Source organism: Chiloscyllium plagiosum, chromosome 7 (genome assembly GCF_004010195.1).
Source record: "Chiloscyllium plagiosum isolate BGI_BamShark_2017 chromosome 7, ASM401019v2, whole genome shotgun sequence".
In the NCBI taxonomy this organism is placed as follows: Eukaryota; Metazoa; Chordata; class Chondrichthyes; order Orectolobiformes; family Hemiscylliidae; genus Chiloscyllium; species Chiloscyllium plagiosum.
Genome location: NC_057716.1, coordinates 90472666 through 90498612, shown reverse-complemented (window position 1 = coordinate 90498612; position 25947 = coordinate 90472666). Strand labels below are relative to the sequence as shown.

Here is a 25947-nt window from a genome sequence, read left to right as displayed (position 1 = left end):
CATTCTCGGTCTGCCTCAATTTTAAATCCGCCTGGAAACATTCTATCCTGCTGCTAATCTTGCCATTTACCTCCATATTCCCTGTCGCTTTCACTTTCCCTTCCCCCAACTCAGAAGTTTAAAGTCCTACTGACCACCCTATTTATCCTCTTCGCTAGGACATTGGTACCTGATCGGTTCAGGTGGAGACCGTCCCAACGGTACAGATCCCCCCTGTTCCAAAACTGATGCCAATGCCCCATGAAGTGGAATCCCTCTTTCCCACACCAATCCCTTAGCCATGTGTTTACTTGCCTAATTTTCTTGTCCCTATGCCAATTGGCACGTGGCTCGGGCAGTAATCCGGAGATTATGACCCTTGAGGACCTGTGCTTCAATTTCTTGCCTAGTGCTTCATAATGCCCAAACAGGTCCTCCACCCTAGTCTTGCCTATGTTGTTGGTACCAACGTGGACCACAACAACTGGATCCTCCCCCTCCCGCTCCAATATCCTTTCAAGCCGGTCGGAGATGTCTCGCACCCTGGCACCGGGCAGGCAACACACCATGCGAGACTCCCGATCCGGCTTGCAAAGGATACTATCTGTCCCCCTAATTATAGAATCCCCTATAACCACTACTTGTCTATTAGCTCCCCCCTCTTGAATGGCCTTCTGCACCATATGTGACGATACCATGAGAAAAATCTAAAAGGTTGAGGATTTAAGGTGTTCGTACTTGGAAACAAGGCACATCAATACAGTGTTGGGTGAGTGAGATTTAACACTTGGTTTTGCCTGAAGAATGATATTTAATTGGAGGAAATTTGAGAAATTGGATGTAAAAGTAGCAAACTGAAAATGTGCATTCATAAAGCACTTGTCACATCCAAAAGTGCTTTCTGTTCCTGAGTCAAAATCCTCAAATTCTTTCTTTAACAGCATTATGAGTGGACCTACATCCACAATCCACCTTCTCAAGAGCAATTGCAAGCACCCTAGCATCCCAAGAACAAATTTTAAAAAACATAGCCAATAAAGTCCTTTAAAGTAGAATCACTATTGTGCTGGAGGACACATGACAGTCAATACACTGTAATGTCCCACAACATTAATGCACACTGACCAAATAAACCATTATTGTGTTATAGTGATGTTGATTAAAGCATAAATATTGAGCAAAATATCAAAGAAAGCTCCTCATCTCCTGGTTTGACAGGATGCAATAGGATCTTTGTTCCTTCTGTAAGATGGTACCTCATGTAGTACAGCCCTCCCTTAGCAATGCTAATTCTAACAACAGGCAAATGGAATTTTGACCTACATTTATAGAAGGGCAATCTGTCACTCTGTGCATAGATTGAGTCATTTTTCTGAGTTCCTCTAGTTTGTACAAAAAAGGCGTAAAGATATGAAGGGTGAACCAAGCAAATGCCAGTAGAATTTGTATTGTTTCTAGTTGGTCACTTACAGTTTGCCCCATCATCTTTAATTTTTCCAAAACATGAACAGCGACGGTTAAATCTTCCAAGAGGGAAAAATCTTGGTGGATTTCTCTCCCTGACCACAAAGCACTGTTAAGCAAATCCCACAAGAGCTGTTCATCCAGACTCTACTGCTGCATTCCAAAAAATGGCATTCAATCCTTAATCGTTAGTTATTTATATCAGTGTCCAAACGCAATGACCAAGTGCCATAAGAATCATCAATACCATTAACTACTGCTGGGTCGTTTCAGAGGTAAGAATTTGTTCAGGTGTATCTGGAGCAGCTGCTATATATTGTTAAATTTTGACATATTGCAAAATATCATTTTACTATATTTGGTCCAATGGGAATGGGATGTGAGGTGGCTCTAATCAATAAAGCCTTCCATTCTATGTAGAGAGAAAGTACGTTTTACCTTTAAACAAGGAGGTGGTTAGCTCAGTTGGCTGCACAGCTGGTTTGAGATGTAGAGTGACATTAGCATAGGTTTAGTTCCCACACTGGGTGATGTTACCATGAAGGACTCTCCTTCTGATCCTCACCTCTTGCTTGTGGAATGGCAATCCTCATTTAATCACCATTAGTCATCTCTGTCTCTGCACTGGGAGAGTAGGATTAGGCAACTCTATGTTTCTTTTTCTACTGTAAATCTCTGTAGGCAACACTATGCCCATCATGGCAGAGATATGTCCATGTACTAATCTTGGAATATGACAAGTGAAGTGAATAAAATCTGAGGTTGTTCTGCTTTGTCTAATTTTCCATATCATTCTAGACTGCTCAGATTGCTGTTTGATCTCAGCTTTCTTGAGATAAGTCATAGAGTCATAGAGATGTACAGCATGGAAACAGACCCTTCAGTCCAACTATCCATGCCCCTCATAATTTTGTAAACCTCTATAAGGTTACCCCTCAGCCTCCAATGCTCCAGGGAAGTCCCTTGTATATTGGGCCTCTTTTAGGTAATAGTTACAGGTCATATCTTGCTATGGAGTTAAAACTGACTATTGTTAAAGGAACATTAATCTGAGACTGATTGTCTCTTTATGAGTTTTGCCATTACACCACATGGGAAACATTTCATTGTTTAAATTAAAAGCATGAATCAGACCTCAAGGTCTTACATATTAGTCATTCCATTATAGATCTGCGGTATCGAACTGATCTCAGGATAAACATGAGCAGACCAATATTCAACCAACTCCTACTTGTTTAGTTTACTTGCCTTAATGGAATATTTCTCCTCACAAGTAAAACTTGCCAGATTAAAAGAAAAGCATGGGGTTCATAAGATATATATTATTCCAAGCTGTGAATTATATCCCTGTAAACATTTTTTTACAAACAATACTTTAAACTCTTGTACACTCTTGACTCCACACAGTTTTAATCTTTCTCAACTCTAATGTTTGAAAATATTCTGTAGATCTTAACTATGATTCTGTGACTATTTTATGCTTTTCCTATTAAAAACAAAACTGCTAGTGTGTTTTAAAAAGAGGCCGAATAGTGATGTGGAATAAATTGTCTGAACACAGGTGACTCTTTAGTTTTTCTTCCTGTATCACCTTCCCTACATTGATGTAGCTGGCATTAGGTTTCTGTGGCAGTGGATCCATTAAAGTTCAAACAGTCCTGTGGCTCTGTTTGTGGGGACAGAGAGCCAGCTTTGCCAAATCTTCTGCCCTAGAGTATACTTAAAGTTGATGCCACAGGACCATTGCAAGGCCCTCTTAAGAGCTGGTGCCATCCATCACTTGCTGTGACAGGCTGTTGGTATTGGAATTTAAGCCAAGATTCAGCCCGAATCACAGATCTGTGGAATAAGAGTGCCTTAAACCACAGTGCTAATCTCCTCCCACTCAATAATGAATGCATTCCCAAAATGACTAATTGGATTATTCATAGGAGTTTACTGACTGTAAATTTATTTACAAATCTGCAATTATTACACTGTCCATTAAGGATGATGCAAGTACATCATGCAATTAAAGAAATACATTGATTTTACTGTTTATAGATCACAAATATATGAATACATCAGTCAACTTCCATTTTCTTCTGTATCATTTCTATACCTAACTCCATTCCTTGACCATTTTTTACAATCCCTAATGTCATCAAACGACTTACACTACTTATGAGGCGGTTCTCTTAGTCATCCAACAAGATTGTAAATCACATGCTTGCCTCTTATTACTTACTGAAATTTTCCACGTTATAAAAGTGTATTGATTGTTAGGAGCTTTTTGACTGACGGTGATGATACCATGTGGTGGAAAGGAGTAGATTTTTAATTTGTCCATTATAAAGACTACTGTCCACATTGGAAATGAAGTTGGGCAATTTGCTTTAGCAATTAATCCATTCACAAATTGCTGTTAAGCCAGTTGCAAGATGAGGATCTGCTGCTTGGTATTTGGGGTTGTGTAAAGGTGCTTAGCATGTGCTGTCTGGCTTCGTAGTGGTTTATTGGGGATGGCTAAGTTATCTACCAACAGCTTGCATTGTATAGAGTCTTTAGTAAAATGTCATGTGGTGCTTCGCAGGTGTAGTTATCAAACAAAATTTAACACTGAGCCATGTAAGAAAATATTCTGAGAGGAGACCAAATGCTTGTTCACAGAGTTTGGCTTTAAGAAGCATTTTACAGCTGGAGTCTAAAACTGATCAGTTTTGGCATGGAATTCTACAATTAGCTATCTAATGCTATGGTGAAGCGAATAAAATCAGGAATGTCAAAAAGTCAAGAATCCAAGGAATGCAGAGGTTAATATGACTGGAGAAGATCGTAGAGATAGAGAAGGATGGTGACCTGGTGGGATTTGATATGAAGGATAAGAGCTTTAAAATCAGGGTAGCCTGTGTTTGTCAGCAAGCCCAGGGGCGATGAGTGAATGGAACTTAACTGTTAGGGCAGGACATTTGGGTGGCCTCAGATTTTTAGGCAGTAGGATCTGGGTGGCCAAGCAGGAATGCATTGGAATAGCCAATTCTAGAGCCACAAAGGTGTACATGAGGGTTTCAAAAGCAGATGAGCCATGGCAAGGACGCATCTCCTCTTGTGTGAAGATTGTATTCACCTTCTTATGGCCATCCAGCCACTTTCCTTTTTGGGTGGTAAAGGCTGGAGAAGCCAAGAGGTATGATGAAGAATCATTAATGCTGCAACAGAACAAAATATTTTGACTTTTTATAATTAAATATAACAGAATGATAAGAATTTAAATTATCTTTGACCTGATTGGCAAAAACGTTATGACCTGTTACTTTAATATTTTAAGTTATCTCAAACGTCACCAGTTCACAGAAATAAATTGCTAGGGTTTGAGTCCAGGGCATACATTGCAATATGTCATTGTGGGATTACACTACTGTAGTGATTGTGTTCATAGACTAGTAATCCAGAGGCCTGAACTAAAGATCTGGTGACAGAAGTTTGAATCTTACTAAGAGCTCTTGTGGTTTGTGAAATTGGGTTGAAATCCCAACACAGTATCTGATATAAACTAAATTCAGTTAATAATTCTAGAAAATAAAGCTATTCTCAGTGATGATTTCCATGACAGTATTATTGAATGTCATGTAAAGGTTCACAAATGTCCTTACCTGGTCTGGCCTAATTGTAATTCCGTAGTAATATGGTTAACTGTCTTAACTGCCTTCTGATGTAGTTTGACAAGCCAATCAGTTTAAGGATAGTTGGGAATGGACAACAAACACTGGTCTTGCCAGTCAGATAATAATAGAATTCCAACAGGGTGGAAGCAGACCATTCAGCCCATTGAGTCCACATCAACCCTCCGAAGAGTATCCCAACCACAGACCCAGCTTATCCCCTTAACCCTGTACTGTATTTCCCATGGCTAATCCACCTAGTCTGCACATTCCTGGACAATATGGGCAATTTAATATCGCCAATCCAGCTAACTTCCACATCATTGAACTGTGGAAGGAAACAGGATTCTGGGTAATCCAAGATGGAGGATGGGAACAATTTCTGGCTGGAACAGCTGCTCCTTTATTGAAGTATTTTAGGTGTTGGAGGTGATTTCCTCGAATTCCTGGAGCAGCAATTACTGTTTTATATGCTGTTGCAGTGTTTTGGAACTTTGGGGAAAAAAGTCAAAACAACAGCAGTTTTGAAAAGGGAGAGGAACAGACAAAGGAAGCACATGGTGAGGTCAGTGCAGGAGAGAGAGAGAGAGAAAGAAACTGACACCATAGTCAACCTGCACAGTTACTGCCTTTGCTGTTTGGATTTGCTGGATATCGGAGTACATCTGGAAAAATCAACAAACAGTGAAATCAACAACTGATTTTGGAGGAACTGTTTTGGGCGAAGTCACATAACAGAAACAGATAAGTGAATAGTTTTAACTTGGAGCAGTGTTTTGTAGAGGAATAAGATGGTGTTATCTTCTGGGTCTGTAGATTGTGAAGGAGCAAAAATGGCCTTTAGTATAGAGTGATATGTGCTTCTTGTCAGATGTGGGAGTTTAAGGAGAGTTTACGGGTTAGTGTGGATTATGTCTGCAATAAATGCTGTTGATTGTGAGTCCTATCAGATGGAATGGATCGGTTAGAGCGACAGTTCGAGGCAATGAGGAATTTGCAACAGCAACGGTATTTGATAGCAGTTATAGGAAGGGGGAAATGTCACAGATACAGTCACATAGATGGGTTAAATCCAGGAAAGGTAAGAGAGGTAGGCAGTTAGTGCAGGGGTCCTCTGTGGCTATCCCCATTTCAAACAGGTATGCTGTTTTGGAAAATGTAGGGGGTGATGGATTCTCAGGGGAACATAGCATGAACAGCCAAATTTCTGGTATTGAGACTGGCTCTGAAACAATGAGGGGTAGTCGGGTTCCAAGAGATCAACTCTCTAGTCCGAGGTAAAGACAGACGTTTCTGTGGCCAGCAGCGATAAAGCAGGATGGTGCGTTGCTTCCCTGGTGCCAGGATCAAGGATGTCTCAGAGAGGGTGCAGAATGTTCTCAAGGGAGAGAGGGACCAGCAAGAGGTCATTGTCCACATTGAAACCAATGGCATAGGAAGGGAAAAGGTTGAGATTCTGAAGGGTGATTATAGAGAGTTAGGCAGGAATTTAAAAAGGAGATCCTCGAGAGTAGTAATATCTGGATTACTCTGCCACGAGCTAGTGAGGGCAGGAATAGGAGGATAGAGCAGATGAATACATCTGGATTAGTGGTGCTGGAAGAGCACAGCAATTCAGGCAGCATCCGAGGACAGGCAAAATCCAAGGACAGGCAAAATCGGCGTCGATTTTGCCTGTCCTCAGATTTTGCCTGTCCTTGGATGCTGCCTGAACTGCTGTGCTCTTCCAGCACCACTGATCCAGAATCTGGTTTCCAGCATCTGCAGTCATTGTTTTTACCAGATGAATACATGGCTGAGGAGCTGGCGTATGGGAGAAGGATTCACATTTTTGGATCATTGGAATCTCTTTTGCGGTAGAAGTGACCTGTACAAGAAGGACGGATTGCTCTAAATTGGAAGGGGACAAATATACTGGCAGGGAGATTTGCTAGAGCTGCTCGGGAGGATTTAAACAATAAGTTGAGGGGGTGGGATCCAGGGAGATAGGAAAGAGATCAATCTGAGACTGGTACAGTTGAGAACAGAATGAGTCAAACAGTCAGGGCAGGCAGGGACAAGGTAGGACTAATAAATTAAACTGCATTTATTTCAATGCAAGGGGAGAAAGTGAGGTCTGCAGATGCTGGAGATCAGAGCTGAAAATGTGTTGCTGAACAGCGCAGCAGGTCAGGCAGCATCCAGGGAACAAGTATTTTGCATCAGTATTTACTGTGGAAAAGGAAGATATAGAATGCAGGGAAATAGATGGTGATATCTTGAAAAATGTCCATATAACAGAGGAGGAAATGCTGGAAGTCTTGAAATGCATAAAGGTGGATAAATTCCCAGGACCTGATCAGGTGTACCCGAGAACTCTGTGGGAAGCTACTGTTTAAGAAGGGTGGTAAGGACAAGCCAGGGAACTATAGACCAGTGAGCCTGATGTCGGTGGTGGGCAAGTTATTGGAGGGAATCCTGAGGGACAGGATGTACATGTATTTGGAAAGGCAAGGACTGATTAGGGATAATCAACAAGGCATTGTGCGTGGGAAGTCATGTCTCACAAACTTGATTGAGTTTTTTGAAGAAGTAACAAAGAGGATTGATGAGGGCAGAGCAGTAGATGTGATCTATATGGACTTCAGTAAAGCATTCCACAAGTTTCCCCATGGGAGTCTGGTGAGGAAGGTTAGATCTCACGGAATACAGGGAGAACTAGCCATTTGGATACAGAACTGGTTCAAAGATAGAAGACGGAGGGTGGTGGTGGATGGTTGTTTTTCAGACTGGAGGCCTGTGACCAGTGAAGTGCCACAAGGATTGGTGCTGGGTCCACTACTTTTTGTCATTTATATAAATGATTTGGATGTGAGCATAAGAGGTATAGTTAGTAAGTTTGGAGCTGTAGTGGACCGCGAAGAAGGTTATCTCAGATTACAACAGGATCTGGACCAGATGGGCCAATGGGCAGAGAAGTATCAGATGGAGTTTAATTCAGATAAATGTGAGGTGCTGCATTTTGGGAAAGCAAATCTTAGCAGGACCCATACACGTAATGGTAAGGTCCTAGGGAGTGTTGCTGAACAGAGAGACCTTGGAGTGTAGGTTCATAGTTCCTTGAAAGTGGAATAGCAGGTAGATAGGATAGTGAAGAAGGCATTTGGCATGCTTTCCTTTATCGGTCAGTGTATTGATTACAGGAGTTGGGAGGTCATGTTGCGGCTGTCCAGGACATTGGTTAGGCCATTGTTGGAATATTGATGTTGTGAAACTTGAAAGGGTTCAGAAGAGACTTACAAGGATGTTGCCAGGGTTGGAGGATTTGAGCTACAGGGAGAGGCTGAACAGGCTGGGGCTGTAAGATATAAAAGAGACCTAAGGGGCAACCTTTTCACACAGAGGGTGGTACATGTATGGAATGAGCTGCCAGAGGAAGTGGTGGAGGCTGGTACAATTGCAACATTTAAAAGGCATTTGGATGGGTATATGAATAGGAAGGGTTTGGAGGGATATGGGCTGGGTGCTGGCACGTGCGACTAGATTAGGTTGGGATATCTGGTTTCCATGGCAGGGTTGGACCGATGGATCTGTTTCCGTGCTGTACAGTTCTATGACTCTGTGACCTGGAGGAAATCCACGCAGACACGGGGAGAATGTGCAAACTCCACACAGACAGTCACCTGAGGGTGGAATCATTGCTAACCACTGAGCCACCCTGCCACTCTCTCTTATGCTCTTATCCCATGAAAATGTGAACAAAAAGTCATCCAGAGAATGTAAATGAAAATAGCTAAATAAAAATCCAAAGTTTGAGTGTAAAGACTACTTTTAGTTTTTTTGGTTGTGGACTTAAAAATTGGAAGTTGTATTGCTTTCAAACAAGGGAGAAGGTATTGCAGATTTTTATAAAGAAAGCAGTACCTGAAACTCATTATGGGTTGTATCTGCAATAATGCCTTTTTTGAGCAGTGAGGGTGGGTGATAGATTCCTTGGTTCTGTGGGTGTGTCCAAGAACAGTTATACCAATGAAAGACTTTTGGTTTTTCAGCCAGGACCCTGTTCTGGCTGTTCAGGAGTACTCAGCATAGTAACAATTTCTTGATTGGTTCCTGGCCGAATAGCTATAGTTTTATGTTTGGACAATGCAGCTGAAATGTACAGCCTGCGAAGGAGAAAATCTCTCTCTCTCTCTCTTTCTCTCCTTTCTGTGAGTGAAGAATTAAAAGAAGATCCTGAGTGAATTGTTATTCTCTCTCTCTCTCTCACACACTTCACTGCGCTCCCCTGCAAATTCCCTTCTTGATAGGAAAAAAAGGGAAAACACATCTTCAGAGACACTGAAAAGGTGAATGAAAGATTGAGAATCATGTGTCCAAAGAGCTGACAGGAATAAGAATGGAATTGAAGGAAACGTCCCACCGATGCCTGTGATTGGACTGGTGCCAGAAGTGTGCTTCATTGACCTTTCTTGCTTCTGCCTTGGCCATACTATTTATGCCTTTGCTCGTCTCTTCATGTATCTGTATGTGCATGTGATTATATCGGATTTTTAAACAAGGTTTAAGTTATAGAGGGTTAAAGTTAGCAATTCATGTTTCTTTTCTGCCCTTGTTTTAAAACAATCTGTTTGCAATAAATAGTTGTTTCCTCTTTAAGTGCAGAGACCCATTGTATTTTCTTTTAATCTGAGATCGTCAGCCAGGTGAATTGGAGACTTTGGAGTAGTCGATTAAATCTTTCCACATTTCTGATGACTCCGGGCTTAGTGGGGCTCTCTTTCTAGTAGACTACTGGCACGGAGCTGTGATATGACGATTAGAAATACTGTCCAAAAGGCAACAAGGTTGTCCTTATTTGTTAAATTTATTTCGGAAAGGAAATCTGCTTTTGTCACCTGATCAGGCCTAAGCGTGAATCCACGCCATTCTCAATGTGATTGACTTGCTGCAAGTCAGTCAGTTGCATCGGAAGGAAAGCTCAACAAAAACAGTAGCTCAAGAAGGCGGCTCACTGCCACTTTTCCAAGGGCAGTTAGGGACAGGCAGTAAGTGCTGGCGTTCCCAGTGACGCCCACATCCTGTAATTGAATTTTTAAAATTACCAAGCTTTCATTTAGCTCTGTAATTATTGCTGTTTAATGGCAATAAATGTAGGAATCTGAGATTGTACTTGGCGGGGCAAAAAACACATCTCCTGTGCACTAATAAACACCTTGGCCAGTGGTCTTTGTGCCTATTCATGCAAGAAGCTATTGAGTTCCTCACACATTCTCTAATTGCACAACTTAGAAATGTTTATTGCTGAGTGAGAAAACTCTTGTGCGGTATTAGAGTACAGTGGAAAGAACACTTCATTCAGTTTTCCTTTTTTCTCTTCTTTGTACTTGCCACTTAAGGTTCAGTCTACTGAAGTATGACCAGCTACTATGGCAGCTCAAGCACAGACCACTGCCACTGAAAAGAAAGAGACCAAAACCTCCATTATTGAAGGGGATGTCTTCACAGAAGCTAACAAGAAGTCAGCAGCCTCGGCAGCATCACGAGGTACGTTTTGGAACCTGAACTGAGCCTCCCGCAGCGCACAGAAAATCTGAAACCTGTTCTCATTAACTCGGGGCACACCCCAATTTATGAGTCAGGATGTCCCAGGCTCAGGGCACAGGTTTGGTTGATGAGGGAGACAGGGTGGGAAGTGGAAGTTAAAACACCAGCACATTCTGTTAATTGCACCAAATGGCTTTTTCCTGTGCTGGAAATTCCATGCAATTCCAAACATTCAAAAAGTAAACCCTGGCATCCATCATTTTGTTTCCAGTTTTGTTTTTTTGCTATGCCTCCAGTTTATACAGGAGCTAATTGAAAGCATTCTGTTGGAGGCAGTTGTTTCCTGTGATTTTATCACAAGAGTTAGGTTCGAGCAATGGGATGAAGATAACTGATTATGGCTTGTGAAAGGTAAAAACAATGACTGCAGATGCTGGAAACCAGATTTTGGATTAGCGGTGCTGGAAGAGCACAGCAGTTCAGGCAGCATCCGAGGAGCAGCATCCTTCCTGATGAAGGGCTTTTGCCCGAAACGTCGATTTTGCTGCTCCTCAGATGCTGCCTGAACGGCTGTGCTCTTCCAGCACCACTAATCCAAAATGTGGCTTGTGAAATCCCAGTGTTGACCAGTTACTTTCATGTATACGATTCCTGAATTCCATACATTATGACATAATTTTGAGCTCTGCTTTCGTTATTTTATTAAGTGTTTAGTCATTTATGTATTACCGTTTCTATAGAATTGAGTCAATTTTAAGTGTGTTTCATTCATGGTTTTGCTGTAGAATTGGTTAAAGCCAATAGAAAAGGCACGATAATCTGCTGCGAATGTTGTTTGTTCAGAACCAGATCTATTCCAGCGATGGAATGAATCGTTGTATTTTAGTGGGTTACTCCAGCAAGCAGTCTGTGTCACACAAGAATTGCCATGTCTGTGAACACATGAAAGGAGCTTTTGGAGGTTCTTAGTATTTGGCAGCACGTTTTCCCTTTCCTTTGGGCACCATCCAGAGGGGTATGAACAGGGGGGATAAAAAAAACAGCTGTTCCCCATTGAAGGGTCAACAAAAGGGAGTATTTCCCTCATGCATCACATTGGTAGTGTCCCTTCCTCTAGACCAGGAGGCTTAGGTCCAAGGCCCACCTGCTCCAGAGGTATGTAATAACATCTCTGAATAGGTTGATTAGAAAAGTAGGTAAAGTGGGGACATGACTTGAAGGTGAAAGGCAGGAGATTTAGGTGGGCCTGGAGGAAAAATGTTTTCACCCAAAAGGGTGGTTGGAATCTGGAGTGCACTGCCCGGGACGGTAGTCGAGGAAACCTCACAACTTTTAAAAACTACTTGGATGAGCACTTGAAATGCCTTGACATTTAATGCTGGAAAATGGGACAGGTGGAGGTTTTAAGTAGTTTTGTTGGCGCAGACTCAATGGGCTGAAGGGACTCTTCTGTACTCAACAGTTGATTGATACATTAATGTTATTTCTTTTATTTTCATAAGGTTGTTAACAGATGGATTGGTAACTTTATTCAGAAAGTGCTCAGTATACTTTTAGTCTTAGCACATGAATCTCTTTCTTTGAATGTGCCAGGTTTATCTTTATATTGGGCAAATGTTCATGACCTTTTCTATTTGTTTCTTGGCATTAAGGCTAAGTATTTCACATAGGTTGAATGGGTTGGATAGTTTTATTTAAATTAACCTGTGCAAACATATTATCACACACGTCTGGAGGAGGTGAGACATGAACGTAGAGGTAGGGATACTATCACTGTATCACAAGAGATATGCTGAATCCACAAAGTCAGGGTGGACAATCCCTGCACTCGCATAATATATCCATTCATTTTATCAAATTTTATCTTGATTTGAGCAGACTTAATCAACTCCAATCTTCATAAAACTTAACCTGCTGCATTAAATCTGCATAACCCAGAATTGGCCTTAGCTTTAAAGAGCACTCCCTCAAATAACTTGCATTTGGTGAAGGAAAAAGCAATTCCCTCTGACTGCACATATATAATATTTAAGCTTTATCATGTCTTTAGCTATTTTGAAATGTAACTCTGTCTTCTGACAGGGACTAGGACCTTCAGCTATTGAGCCATTTCAGTCAGCCCACTAAGTCAGTGGCTGACAGCTGATGCCAAATGCAAACAACCACAGCAGCCATCACTTTGCTGTTTCCTTTCTCATTAAAAAAGAATTGGTGTCTGATTTCTTTAAAATGCAGAAAATTGGGATTATCTCGGGCAAGTACATTGAAAAGAAAGCAACTGGTAAGTCTTGTGGGTTTATGCTTTTTTTGATCCCCGCTTATTATTTTTAACATGTTTGAAGATGTCAGTGGAAACATGATAAAAGTCTAGTGTAATACAGTTTAAAGACTCAGTCCTTCAGAATTCAGTAACCAATCAGCTGACCACCATGTAAAACATAGTAATGACTTCCTCAAATGGCTAGCCAGCATTAAAAATATATCCTAACCCAAGAAACTGCACACTATCTACCAGAATGTGATGCAGGTGCTGATTGAAAGGCATCTTTGAAGTGGAAATTTCAATTTTTTTTACTTCTTTTCTTTCGGTTTTGATGTTCTAATGAAGAGCCTGCCAGCCTCACCCATTGAAGTAATGACTAGACCTTGATTGATCATTAGACTGGGGTCCAGGAACTGCAGTGGTCCTCCTGTATGTAAGAGTTTAGCAAGTGAAGTTGGTAGGTTATTAAATGTGCACATGCTTTATTTACTGTATCCCTAGCACAGCATGTGCAATGACTGCTGTGCTTGACTACTTAATAGAGCACCTCATGCTACAGCACCACATTTGGAGATGTTTTCTGGGGGAAATGATAGAGCATTGCATTAATGCCGCTCTTTCTAAGGGAGAATTTACAACACAGAGCAAGAACTCCTGATTTGTACGCTTGTACATGACTGAGATTTGGCACTTGCAACAACATTCTACAGTTATATAGGACCCATCAACCTGATGAAACATCCCGGCCCGCCTCCCAGGCAGATTATAGAACAAAGACTGGCAGCAATCCACATAAAATGTTAGGAGAGGCAGTCAATGTCTAGGTCAGAGTTTGAGGAGCCTTTCAAAAGACATGAGTGGGATGGTGGGGTTCCAGGGAGTCGACTGAAGATACAATCAGGAAACTTGGTCGGCATGGACGAGTTAGGCTGAAGGGCTTGTTTCCATGCTGTATACTTCAGTGACTCAGTGACTGTATATCTGGTCTTGTATTTCTGCCAAAACTCTGCACTAAATGGGGTTTTCACCTAACTTGCTGGTGAAATGATGGCAGTGCAGTGTCAAAAAACTTAGAGGAAATTCTGGTGTCAGGCATAATATATTTTTGTTTAAAGTGATGCCAATTCATGGTATTGAGGTAGTCTTTCCTTCCTCATCAATTGTGGCATATAGGGATTATTTTCATGGTCCATTTGCCAAATCAGTGGCTGTTACTATTGTAGAAGACAGTAAATACTGTCTCTTCATTGTGTGTGGCCTCTTCTACTTGTCGTGCATTGACACAGTGTCAGAAATAAAATGGAGAAGTTTCCTTCCTCTATCAAGATTTCACCAATCTAAAAGGCTGCTGGTGTTTGCCAGGAGGCAGTGAGGACTGCAGATGCTGGAGATCAGAGTCAAAAAGTGTGGTGCTGGAAAAGCACAGCAGGTCAGGCAGTGTCCAAGGAGTGGGAGAGTCTGTGTTTCGGGCATAAGTCCTTCAACATAAGCCATTCCTGCTGAAGGATTTATGCCCGAAATGTCGACTTCTGCTCCTCGGATGCTCCAGACCTGCTGTGCTTTTCCAGCACCACTCTTTTTGACTGCTGGTCTTTGTCAGCCCATGGGAGTTTCTGAGCGAGCAACATTGAGAAATGGACACATCCAAGAAGGTGACCAACATTGTAATAATTGGCTGGGTACTTGCTGTCCGAATAAGGAGTGGCACTTTCTTTGGCAAGGTGGCTATGGCAGGCCAAAGAGGAACAGATATTTTTCAAACACTTCTACTAACTGGTCTTACCTTCCTGCATATTATAGCCTACCTTCCTGCTCAGCTACTTTCTGTCAGGTGGGGCCCCATTTTCTGATATAAGCATCACAAGACTTGGAATGCCCCTTTATGGATAGACTTGCAGTTGATGACGCTGTCATGCAGCATTTCCAGGTGCACTGATCTTGGAAAATCTCATTTGAATGTTCTCAGCCCTTTCAAATTCCAAATGATTTAATATTTCAATCAACTCTTCAAAAATATAGTCAGGACAAGCAGAAATGTTCAATTGTTGATGCATAAATATCTTGACCCTTTTTTGATTAAAATATGCATGATGACTTTTTGCTTCAGTCCTTTTCTGAAAGAGCTCTCAAATATTTTTAAAATACAACCTTATTACCTTTATGTCATGGTATAATTTACTATTAGCGTGTTACTGGGACAGCGCAGGCAGAATGAGAGCTATAGCACCAACAGCTCCTTTCAGTCATTTTAGCACAACTTCACCAAACAGCTGCTGTAATATCTGGGTTAGTTCACTTCCTTGTCCAATGTAATTTATTTGCACCAATTTGCTCACTATCAAAGGACACACATATTGTTCAGTTTTAATGTGTTATTTACACATAAAATAACCTATTTACAACTGGGAAAGTGCCGTAGGGAGAATGAATGGTCTTCTGCTCCCACCTATCTGTTATATCAGAGCTTAACAATCTGTTTTGCTAATAGAATCATTTATCACACCGTGATAATTTATTGTGCGTTAGCTGTGTGGGTCTCTTTCACTCTGATCAAAGGAAACCGTATAGGTCTAATGAACTCAGACGTATTACTTTGCTTAACCCTTTCTTGGACATAATGCTTACAATGTGTTAAAAGTGATGAAAAACAACCACAACTCTGGAGAGGAAAAGAGATTAGAAAGGCATTATGATTTGATTTGGAACACGTTGCCAAACTCTCCTAAGATCTTCATTCTGAAGAATAATTAGTTATGTTTGTTTGAATTTTGAAACACAAATGGCATATTGAGGTTGGTCAATCTAATCAGTAAAACTCATTAGTAAACTGCCTAACTGTCTTTGAATTAACTTAGGCAGTAGGAGAAAATACATTGTCATGAAACAAAATGAACTTAAGTGTTTGAAATGCTGCAGCTGTTTCTTGAAGGCTTATCTCCTTTTACCATTTGCGTTATGGTGGCAGCTGTTGCTCAGTTGGTAACTCTGAGCTAGAAGGTTGTGAGTTCAAGTCCTGCATCAGAATACAAAATTCTCGCCACATCCTCCAGTGCTGCACGATCAAATGAGATGTTAAACTGGGGTCCTGAGTGTCTTCTAAGGTGCCTGTAAGTGATCCCACAACATTCTTGTAAAGAAGGAAGCTGTTCCTGAACAAGGCCTGTTCTTCAATTAACATTGTTTTACAATTTGCTGAATTCAGATTAGCTGCAGCATTTCCTACATTGCTAGAGTCATTCTCGTCCATTTGAAAATAACTTAGTTAGCTGTGGACCAATCTGAGTTCATGCAAGGCATTCTATAAACACAAGGCTTGACTTTTAACAAGGATGGAGCATGGAAGTTTTATCAATCATATGATACATACCCCACCTCACTCTCCACTACTCCATCATTAAAGCTGTTCATTCCCCTATCTCAATATTGTTCTAAATTGGAACTGTTGAAATAAATTAAGAAGAGTTTGAATTTCTGGAATGATTTTTCTTCCAAGTTGCTTGCAGCAGTGTCTGGGAGATCAATCTTCATTTCTTGAAAGCTCCAGGGGAAGCCTGGAAAGTTTGCAACTCTTTCTGGGATTTTGTCTCCAAAATGATTGGCATAACAACTACTCTGTATAACTCTGGTAATTAGGTTTAAGAAGCAGCAACATTTATTGTTGTTGCTGAAATTCATTAACTCAGACAAATTGTAGGGAGGGACCAAAGGTAACAAGGTTTAATTTTAATAGTGATAATTTCTCATTGACTTTCTTGGTAGTGGGATATGACGTGATCTGATTTGAATCATGTTCTTTGTTCCTGTCATGGTCAATTCAAGTGGTGTAGCATTTGATAGCTGTATTAATGTCTTAACAGCAAGGTTTGGATCCAGATTGGAATGAAGCTCATAGAGTTAACATGTGTTTGCACATAGTCAGTACAAGAACTTTGACTGATCACTTGGCCTTTTATCATACCACATGTTATAATCTCAGTTGATGCAGAGAATAATGGTTCTGACATAGCTGGTGGGGGAAGGGGATTGAAGTTCCCTTGGGTGTTATTTCTAGCACATTGGTCAATATATTTGTGTCAAATTCTTCGTCTTCATAAGGTTGTGAACAGATGGGTTGGTGCTTTTATTCAAGTTTTGGGCAGTGAAATTTTAGCCTGACAGTTACCATATGTCTACATTTCCATTAGGGAGTTTATTGGCTGGATAGCTGGTTTGTGACGTAGAGTAATCTAATAAACGTCATGGTAAGGTCCTGGGAAGTATTAATGAACAAAGGAACCCTGAAGTGCAGGTTCATAGTTCCTTGAAAGTGAAGTCACAGGTAGATAAGATAGTAAAGAAAGCTTTTGATCTGCTCTCCTTTATTGGTCAGAGCACTGAAACTAGGAGTTGGGAGGTCATGTTGTGACTATCCAGGACATTGATTAGGACATTTTTGGAATACTGTGTGCAATTCTGGTCTCCTTTCTATGGGATGGATGTTCAAAGGGTTCAGAAGATATTTACAAGGATGTTGCCAGGGTTGGAGGGTTTGAGCTTTAGGGAGAGGCTAAATAGGCTGGGGATTTCTTCCCTGAAGCATCAGAGGCTAAGGGGTGACTTATAGAGGTTTATAAAATCATGAGGGGGATAGGATAAATAGAGAAGGTCTTTTCCCCAGGGTAGGAGAGTTCAAAACTAGAGGGCATAGGTTTAGGGTGAGAGGGGAAAGATATAAAAGGGATGTAAGGGGTAACTTTTTCATGCAGAGGGTGGTGCGTGTCTGGAATGAGCTGTCAGAGGAAGTGGTGGAGGCTGGTACAATTACAGCATGTAAAAGGAATCTGGATGGGTATATAAATAAGAAGGGCTTAGAGGAGTGTGGGCCAAATGCTGGCAAATGGAACAAAATTAATTTAAGATATCTGGCCAGCATGGACAAGTTGGATTGAAAGGTCTGCTTCCGTGTTTTACATCTGTATGACTCTCTATGAGCACATGTTCTGTTCCTTTATCGTCAGAAGTTATCATAAAGAACCTGCCTTCTGAATCTCACCCCTTGTCACCAGGGTGACCCTCAGGTTAAACCACCATCAGTCGTCTCTAGAGCCTGTGGTCCACTCAGACTAGGGCAACTTCACTGTTACCTTTTTACTTTTCATTGGATGTGCAAGAGGAACATTGTCATGCTGAGGTAGCTCCCATCCCACTTACTTATATTTCCAAGTCAAGATTGAACCCCAGTAAAAATTGCTGGCTTCTTTCTCATTTCCACTGGACTGTTTTCTCTCGGGTTTCCTTTCAGAGACAGTTTGGGATCAAGTCGATGTTCTACCTCAGATAGCAATGAAATAAATTCAATTATTCTCTGGTGCTATGATCTGGTTTGTTCTGCTCTTTTCACATACTTTTCAATCAGCATTTAAAAGTGCACTTCAAATTCAGTGTACATGAGGTGTAGTTCATCAGTTACATTTTTGGTAACCGTACAATGTCTGCATTATGTGTAAATTAGAGAGACAGCCAGAATCATGACTGTTTCTAGCTGCTAGTGTTTGAGTGTTCAGCACATACAAAACAGAATTGAACCAGTTCTGAAGTGCATCAGAGAGAGTGGGGCTTTTGTGGAAAGAAAATGAAGAAGCTGGAAGGATTGATCGTGTTTTTGGGGAAGTTTTAAATTAATTTGGTAGGGGTTGAAGCACAGAGTAGATGAAAAGTCTGGAGTAAGTTCCAAACAGATATAGAAGGAATGATAGGACTGTCCCGCAGGCAGAGAAGACATGGGCATGATAAGGTGCATTGTAGATCCAGAAAGCTAAATTGTGTTTTTTTTAATGCAAGGAGTTTGACAAGGCAGATAAACTTATTCATCAGATGGGAATTTGATATTATTATAATCACTGAGATATGGCTGAAGGAAAGACAGGACTGGCAGCTCAACATTCCAGGATATAGAAGTTTCAGACACTATGGGGGAAGGAAAGAGAGGTGGCGGTTAGTGTTATTGATTTTTGATAAAGGAAATCATCACTGCAGTGATGAGGGAGGATGTCTTGGAAGACTTTTCAAATAAGATCATCTGGGTAGAGCTTAGAAATGAAAACAACCGGATGATTACTTTGCTGGGATTATCCCAACAGTTAGAGGATGATAGAAGAGCAGCAAATCACAGCAAAGTATGAAAGAAACTGGGTTATAATTGTGTGGGACTTCAACTTTGCTAATATTAACCGGGATCGTCTTAGTGTAAAAGGATTACACAGTGTAGAATTTTTAAAGTGCATCTAGGACAGCTTTTTGTGCCAGTATATAGATAGTACAACTAAAGATGTGGCAGTGCTAGACCTAAACTGAGGGGATGAACCTGGTCAAGAGTTTGAAGTTTCAGTGAGCAAGCATTTTGAGGATAATGGCAATAACTCTGTAAGTTTCAAAATCATGTGTATGAAATTTGTAAATGACCGCACCACTTTCATGTGTTCTAAGTGCCAAAGTTTTGACGATACTAATGTTAATACTAATGCTAGTACCAATGCTAATATTCTCGTACCAAGTTCTTTTTGTCACTGTTATCAAAGGGTTAATGACTCCTTTAAAATTTGTTTGAGGCATTATTAATGCTCCTTAGATAACATCACCAACAGTTCTTTCTAATCAAAAATAGCAGCGATAAATGATTATTTAAGGAAAATGCATAAAAATGCAGATGCCCTTAAAAAAGGAGACTTCTCATAGCTGTGATTAAAACTGATCTCCAAACTACACTATTGATTTATGTCAGCGGCAGGAAATATTTTAATAACCGGTCATCAGAACCTGCAAAGAAATTGTTGCTAATTGGGCAAATTATTGACATAGATACCAGTAAAAACATTATGGTATGGTGGGTAAACCCATCAATTAATGTTGGGACTAGATTTCAGTCTATCTACTGAAATAAATTAAGCTCATATCTGAACTCAGGATTATGTAGACAGGGTTAGGAGTGGTACTCAAAGCCTAAATGGAAAGACTGGAGATACCATTTTCCGGGTACACAGGGTTAGAACATAGCTTGCATTATCACAAGTGGTTATACCAAATTCAATCACTGACTGTATTTGAGGCACTGGAGTAATTATGAAGTGAAAACAATATAGACTAAGGGGACATGTGATGGTCATAGATTCATACAGAGTTGTCATTGCTCAAGTGCCAAGGACCAAACAGCCTCCATTGATAATGCTTGGAAAAATGGCCATATGAAGCTGCTGAGCTCCATCAAATACATGAACAAAAGTCATTGCCTTTGGGAAAGGAGAGACAAAAATTGTGAGATATTGAGATGGATTCTGATAGCAGCATCTTTGTTAATATGAGGGGTGAACTTTCCTCCCTAATGGAAAACTCATTCTGAAATTGTTACTGGATGTGTATTGCCATTGCTTTTTCTTCCTCTGTGATATTTATTTTCATGAAAAGTACTTTTAAATTGTGCTCAGACGTTCCCTCGGATTCAGCCTCCAGCCTATCCAGACGTAGGAACACAGTGGGGTCTGGGTGTTTAAAAGCAAACTCTTGTCTGTAACTCTCGTGCAGTCACTCTGTTCAAATTAATCATTGTTTCTGAATGAGTTAAGTTTCAAGGACCTCTCAGAACACTTTATTTCAATATTTCAAATGTTTGGCAATGATGTGAGATCTGAAATCCACTTAAGTGCATACTTTTGCTGATTGTAATTAATTTGGTGCAATATGAGTTGCCTATTATTGTCAGCCTTTCCAAGCAACAATTGTGAGTGAATAGTTTGAAATGAAATTAGCTCAGTGATGCTGATGGAAAATGGACACTTTTCTTCCCACACTTGGTGCTGGATTTCAGTTTTTCCTTCAGAGATCAGGGAGGTTAAAAAGACCAAAGGCTGTGTTAATTTTTACAATATTAGGGGGATCTGTCCTGTTGAACGATCGATGTAATAGGCTTAGTAGGAGGAAATTACTGCAGAGGCTGCAATCTGTACTGAAAAGAAAAATGCTGGAAATCGCAGCGTCTCAGGCAGCATCCATGGGGAGAGAACCAGCAAATGTTTTAGAGTCTAGATGACTCTCCATCAAAAGTAATAGTCATGATTAACTGATGCTGCTTTTTTCACAAGGACAGAAATGATTGTTTTTTTTCCCATCATATCACATCAAAACACTGCAGATGCTGGAAACTGAAACAAGCACAGAAATGGCTGGAGAAATTCAGCAGGTCTGTCAGCATTTGTGGATCGAGAAAGAGTTAATGTTTTGAGTCCAGGATGACTCTTCTTCAGAACTGAAAGGGGTTGGAAAATGGTGGTTTTTTAAAAATAGTCTTGACTGAAGCAGGGATGGAGTGAGAGGTTCAGATGGTGTGGAGACCCAGTGCAAAAGACAAAGGGGTTGTGAACTGTCGCGAAAAAGAGTCATAGAAAAGAAAAAAGGTGGAAAGGTACAAAATGGTTGTACATTAAGGTGTGAAAGGGTGAAAATAGGTGCTCGGCAAAAGTGAGGACTGCAGATGCTGGAATTCAGAGTCTAGATTAGAGTGGTGCTGGAAAAGCACAACAGGTCAGGCAACATCCGAGGAGCAGGAGAATTGATATTTCGGGCAAAAGCCCTTCATCAGGAATTTCTGATGAAGGGCTTTTGCCTGAGATGTCGATTCTCCTGCTCCTCAGATGCTGCCTTACCTGCTGTGCTTTTCCAGCACCACTCTAATCTAGACTCTGAAAATAGGTGCTGTCTACTGAGAGCAAAGTGAGCAATATACAAATAATCTTTATTTTTCTGTCTTTATATTATGTGTTTACCTTTATTTTTCTGTGTTTTAAGATGGCACCAGAGAGTGGCAGCTCTATACAGCATTCTTTATATCAAAATACATGTGACAATAATGAAATGAAATCAAATTTAAAAGATGCTCAATGTAGGGTTGAAATAATGCAAGGAGAAAGTGAGGACTGCAGATGCTGGAGATCAGAGCTGAAAATGTGTTGCTGGAAAAGCGCAGCAGGTCAGGCAGCATCCAAGGAGCAGGAGAATCGACGTTTCGGGCATGAGCCCTTTTTCAGGAATCCTGAAGAAGGGCTCATGCCCGAACGTCGATTCTCCTGCCCCTTGGATGCCGCTTGACCTGCTGCGCTTTTCCAGCAACATATTTTCGGTTGAAATAATGCAAGAAAAATCAAAATATCTCAACATTGTGGAAGCAGGCCATTCGGTCCATTGAGTCCGCACTGACCCTCCGAAGAGCATCCCACCCAGATCCATCCCCAAACCTTATTCCCTGCAGTCCTTCTTTTTCCATGACTAATGGAGGACTAAATGGAGGATGGACATCACGTGATCAGGCTTTGATGTTGTGGAATTCAATATTGAGTCCTAGAAGCTGTAAAGTGCCAAAGCAAGAAAATGGGATATTACTCCTCAAGTTATGCTGGAGCTTCGTTGGAGCACTGTAGCTATCCCAGGGTGGAGATGCTAGCATGAGAGCAAGGTGGTGTGTTGAAATGGCAAGGACCTGCAAGGTAGGGATCATTTCTATGGGCAAAGAAAAAGGAAGACCTTAGACTAGATTGAAAGAAGTACAATTGAAATGCTTCACCCAGAAGGCGTATTTGAGGTCTTGGACAGTGAGGAAATGAGTGGGTAAATGTTCCACCTTTAGAGGGTATGAAGTTGTTATTCAAGAAACTGTTTCAGTACTATGGCTGCAGCTCATTGTTGAGCTGTGTGGTATACCTTTTGATGATTTCTTGAAGGGCTACACTTGGAGTGTTGCATCCTGCTGTTGTCAGAGTCTGGCAAAGAAAGGGTCAAGGATAGGGTGATGAGGATCAATGTGCTATTTAAAGCTTTAAGCCAGCAAGTAAAGCTTACAGAACTTAAGTGTTTTCTTTGGAGATAAACAGATTAAGAGAGGGCATGATTCAAGTATGTAATAAGCTAAAACTTACATATGGTGTATTTGCAAGCAAGTGGTTTAAGCTTTGAAATCTAGAAATAGATGGTAGGTTCAGCAGATTCAAGCAAACGTAAAGGAATTTATTTTCCTACAGAGTCGCAGACTTATATAATTGTATAATTGTATGCTAAGTAACTCATTATATTCCTCATTAATATGTCAGGGATTTCAAATCTGGAATGGACACAAATAACAGCACACAACTTGCCATTTAAAAAAAATCTTTCATGGGATGTGTGCTTTGTTGGCTGAACTAGCAGTTATTGCCCTTGAATAAGGTACTGTTAGTTCGGAAGTTAATTAAAACCAATGCTGGATTTTCCGGTGGTCACACTGTCATTATTTCAGTATAGATAGGAATGGCTGGGGAAATTGAGCATTCTGTCCGACAATTCCTCTATGCCTGGAATCGTCCCAAAGCCTTCGTTTAAATCTCTGACTTTAAATGGTTCTCATGAAATTAATAAAATAGTTGCTCAGGAGAAGTTGGACCATTAGATACATAGTCAAAGTCCTGAGTGACTATTAACACTGCTGGAGATATGGTTGGGATGCTAAAGTTAGTCTGAGATCTTGCTTGATCTGGGTGATTGTCAATTGGATGGCTAATGTGAGCGGGAGGCATGACTTGCTCCAGGATATTGTACAAGGAGATGGATCAAACAGGACAGCAGGTGGATAGGCCTTCTATTCAGAGGTGGTGCCACCATGGACGTTTGAGAGAGGTGGCTTCAGCCGAGGCAATGAGGAGAACATGGAGGGGAGGGGAGGCTCCAATTGGAGGCCCTCTTGTAAAGATGAGCATTGAGTAGTTTTCTTTTATGTGGGTGAAGCAGATTGAGCTGGCAGAGGGGGAGTTAAAGCCCTCTAGTGGGGATGCTGTTCCACGCCCCTCCCTGTGCCCTGTGGACCTCACCATGCTGACAAAATGCTGTGTAATGTTCCATCTTTTGGGTCATTTTATCGGTCAAATTGATGGCCTACTTATGTTCAGTAGGCAACAAGGATGCTACCTGTCCCTCCATATCCCTGGTGTTGGTTGGTATTGCGACACCACAACATAGCTTCCTCCCCGAACACCTTTTTTCAAATATCCATTCACAGGATGTGGCTGGGGCCAGCATTTATTTCCCACCCCTAATTGCCCCAAGGGCAGTTAAGAGTTAATCACATTACTGTGGGCCTAGAGTCCTAAGCAGGCCACACCAGGCAAGGACAGCAGTTCTCCTTCTCTGAAGGACATGAATGAACCAGATGGTTTCTTTTTATGACAATTGACAGTAGTTATCTGGTTGCCATTAGACCAGCCTTCTTTTTATTTCCAGAATTTTATTGCATTCAAATTTCACCATGTGCTATAGTAGGAATCCAGCCCATGTCCCCAGAGCATTAACCTTGGGTTTCTGAATTGCTAATCTGATGACATTACCACTACAATGCCACCCGAAACCAGGAGGGGAGGAATCCTATGTCTCGGCAAGAGACAAAGGAATAAAATACGAGTTAGGCAGGGATAGCTATGTTATCAAATAGTTAGAAATGATTAGTAAAAAATATTCAGTACTTCAGCAGAGAAAAACCCAATGTTATCTCCGAAAGCTCAAGAACTGTGTAGCCCAAAGATTAAGTACACCCATTCCAGACTATTTTGCATTCACTTGATTAACTGGAGTTTCCCAACCCATCACATCTATCTTTCTCGAGCTGGATTCACGAGTAGATTGATATCACGAGTGCACATTGCTTTGCATTTGTGAGATGAAGCTCAGCTGGGCTCAGTGTCACTCTCCAGAGGGTCCTGTGGAAACCCAGCACCATTCAACTTACCCTCTAGGTACCATCTCTCATGCAGATTGGAGCCTGCCATGGTAAATCATTACTGTTGCAAACGTAATGACTTCTTTAATGCTGCAGTTTTATTTTTTTTTGTCTGAAAAGCTGACCATAGATCTTTTTATATAAAACAAATACTCAGGGAGGAAGGTGTCCGTTCTCTGAATAAAAAGGCAGTGTTTGCTTTAGTTCTGCTGCCTGTGGTGTACCTTTACGTTAGATAGGAAAGACTTTGAAGTCATCTGAAGAATTAATCCGACATTTAAATGTTCTGTTTTTTGTTTTTCAAAGTTGGTTCTCCTCATAGTTCCCCAGACCAAAGGATGACAATAACAACCGGCTGCCAGGTTGAGTCCACAATAGGAATGTTGGTCATGTGATTTGGGCCCGATTTCCATTTTACCACCAAAGTTTTGAGGAAGTCAGAAAGGAGGTTTTGCTGCGTAGTCTATAAGGTTTTTCTGCTGGATTTTTCTTTCTAGTCACCTTTATTTTACCTGAAAGCATCACTTAAACTGGTGGATGACACTGCTGTTAGGACAATCTTAGTTATTTCTGTGTTATTCTTGCTATTCCTCAAGTTTGGTTTGGGAAGTGAGGGTCAGGAGGCTTGTTTGCTTGGAGGGTGGTGTGGAAGTGCATGGGGGCAAGCCTGAGTTCCCCTGATTGCTCAGAATGTTGATTTTTTTTTTAAAAGTCAGATTCATTGTAATTATGCATAGAATTCCTGGTTAAGTTTAACTTTGTCAAAGGTTCTATATAAATGCAAGTCATGCATGTTGTTGACGTTTCCTAACTCTGAGCAGCAAGGCCAATTGCAACAAATTTCCAAGCAACTTGGGTAAGGATGAGCTAACTCTACAATTCCATAGTAGGTAGAGTGGGAATCATCAAAGGAACTCTTCAATAGCAGAAGGATTCTTGGCTCCTTGCTGGAAGCTTCCAAAGTTTTTTGGCAAATGAAAGAATTCTAAATTTCAAAATATCTCAACAGTTTATACCACAAAAGAAAACAGTGCTGTCTGGTTGGGAAGGTGACTCTGATTGGCCGTGTTATTGCTATGAGAAAGCAAAAAAGAATTATGGAGTGTCCTAGCTCCTGGCTAATGCAAAGAAAAAAAGTCACAAGGCTTGAACATATTCCTTTGTTTGCTGAGAATGGCTAGCTACTCACATATGACTTCCAAATTGACCCACTGTTGCTGAATGAGCCGTACCAACCAGTACCCTTCTACTGACACCCTCCTTTGACTGACTGAACTGGTCCTCACCCTGAACAACTTCTCTTTCCA

At 41.0% G+C, this 25947-nt stretch overlaps 1 protein-coding gene across 2 annotated transcripts in view; it reads left to right on the top strand.

Moving 5' to 3' along the window:
- gli2a (GLI family zinc finger 2a) overlaps positions 1-25947 on the top strand; it is a 401106-nt gene that overhangs the window by 96277 nt on the left and 278882 nt on the right. For both annotated transcript variants that reach the window (XM_043694210.1, XM_043694206.1), the window contains exon 3: positions 10463-10610. In XM_043694210.1, coding sequence (XP_043550145.1) covers positions 10493-10610 — 118 coding nt within the window. In that variant the 5' untranslated portion in view covers positions 10463-10492. The remainder of the gene's footprint in view (positions 1-10462; positions 10611-25947) is intronic.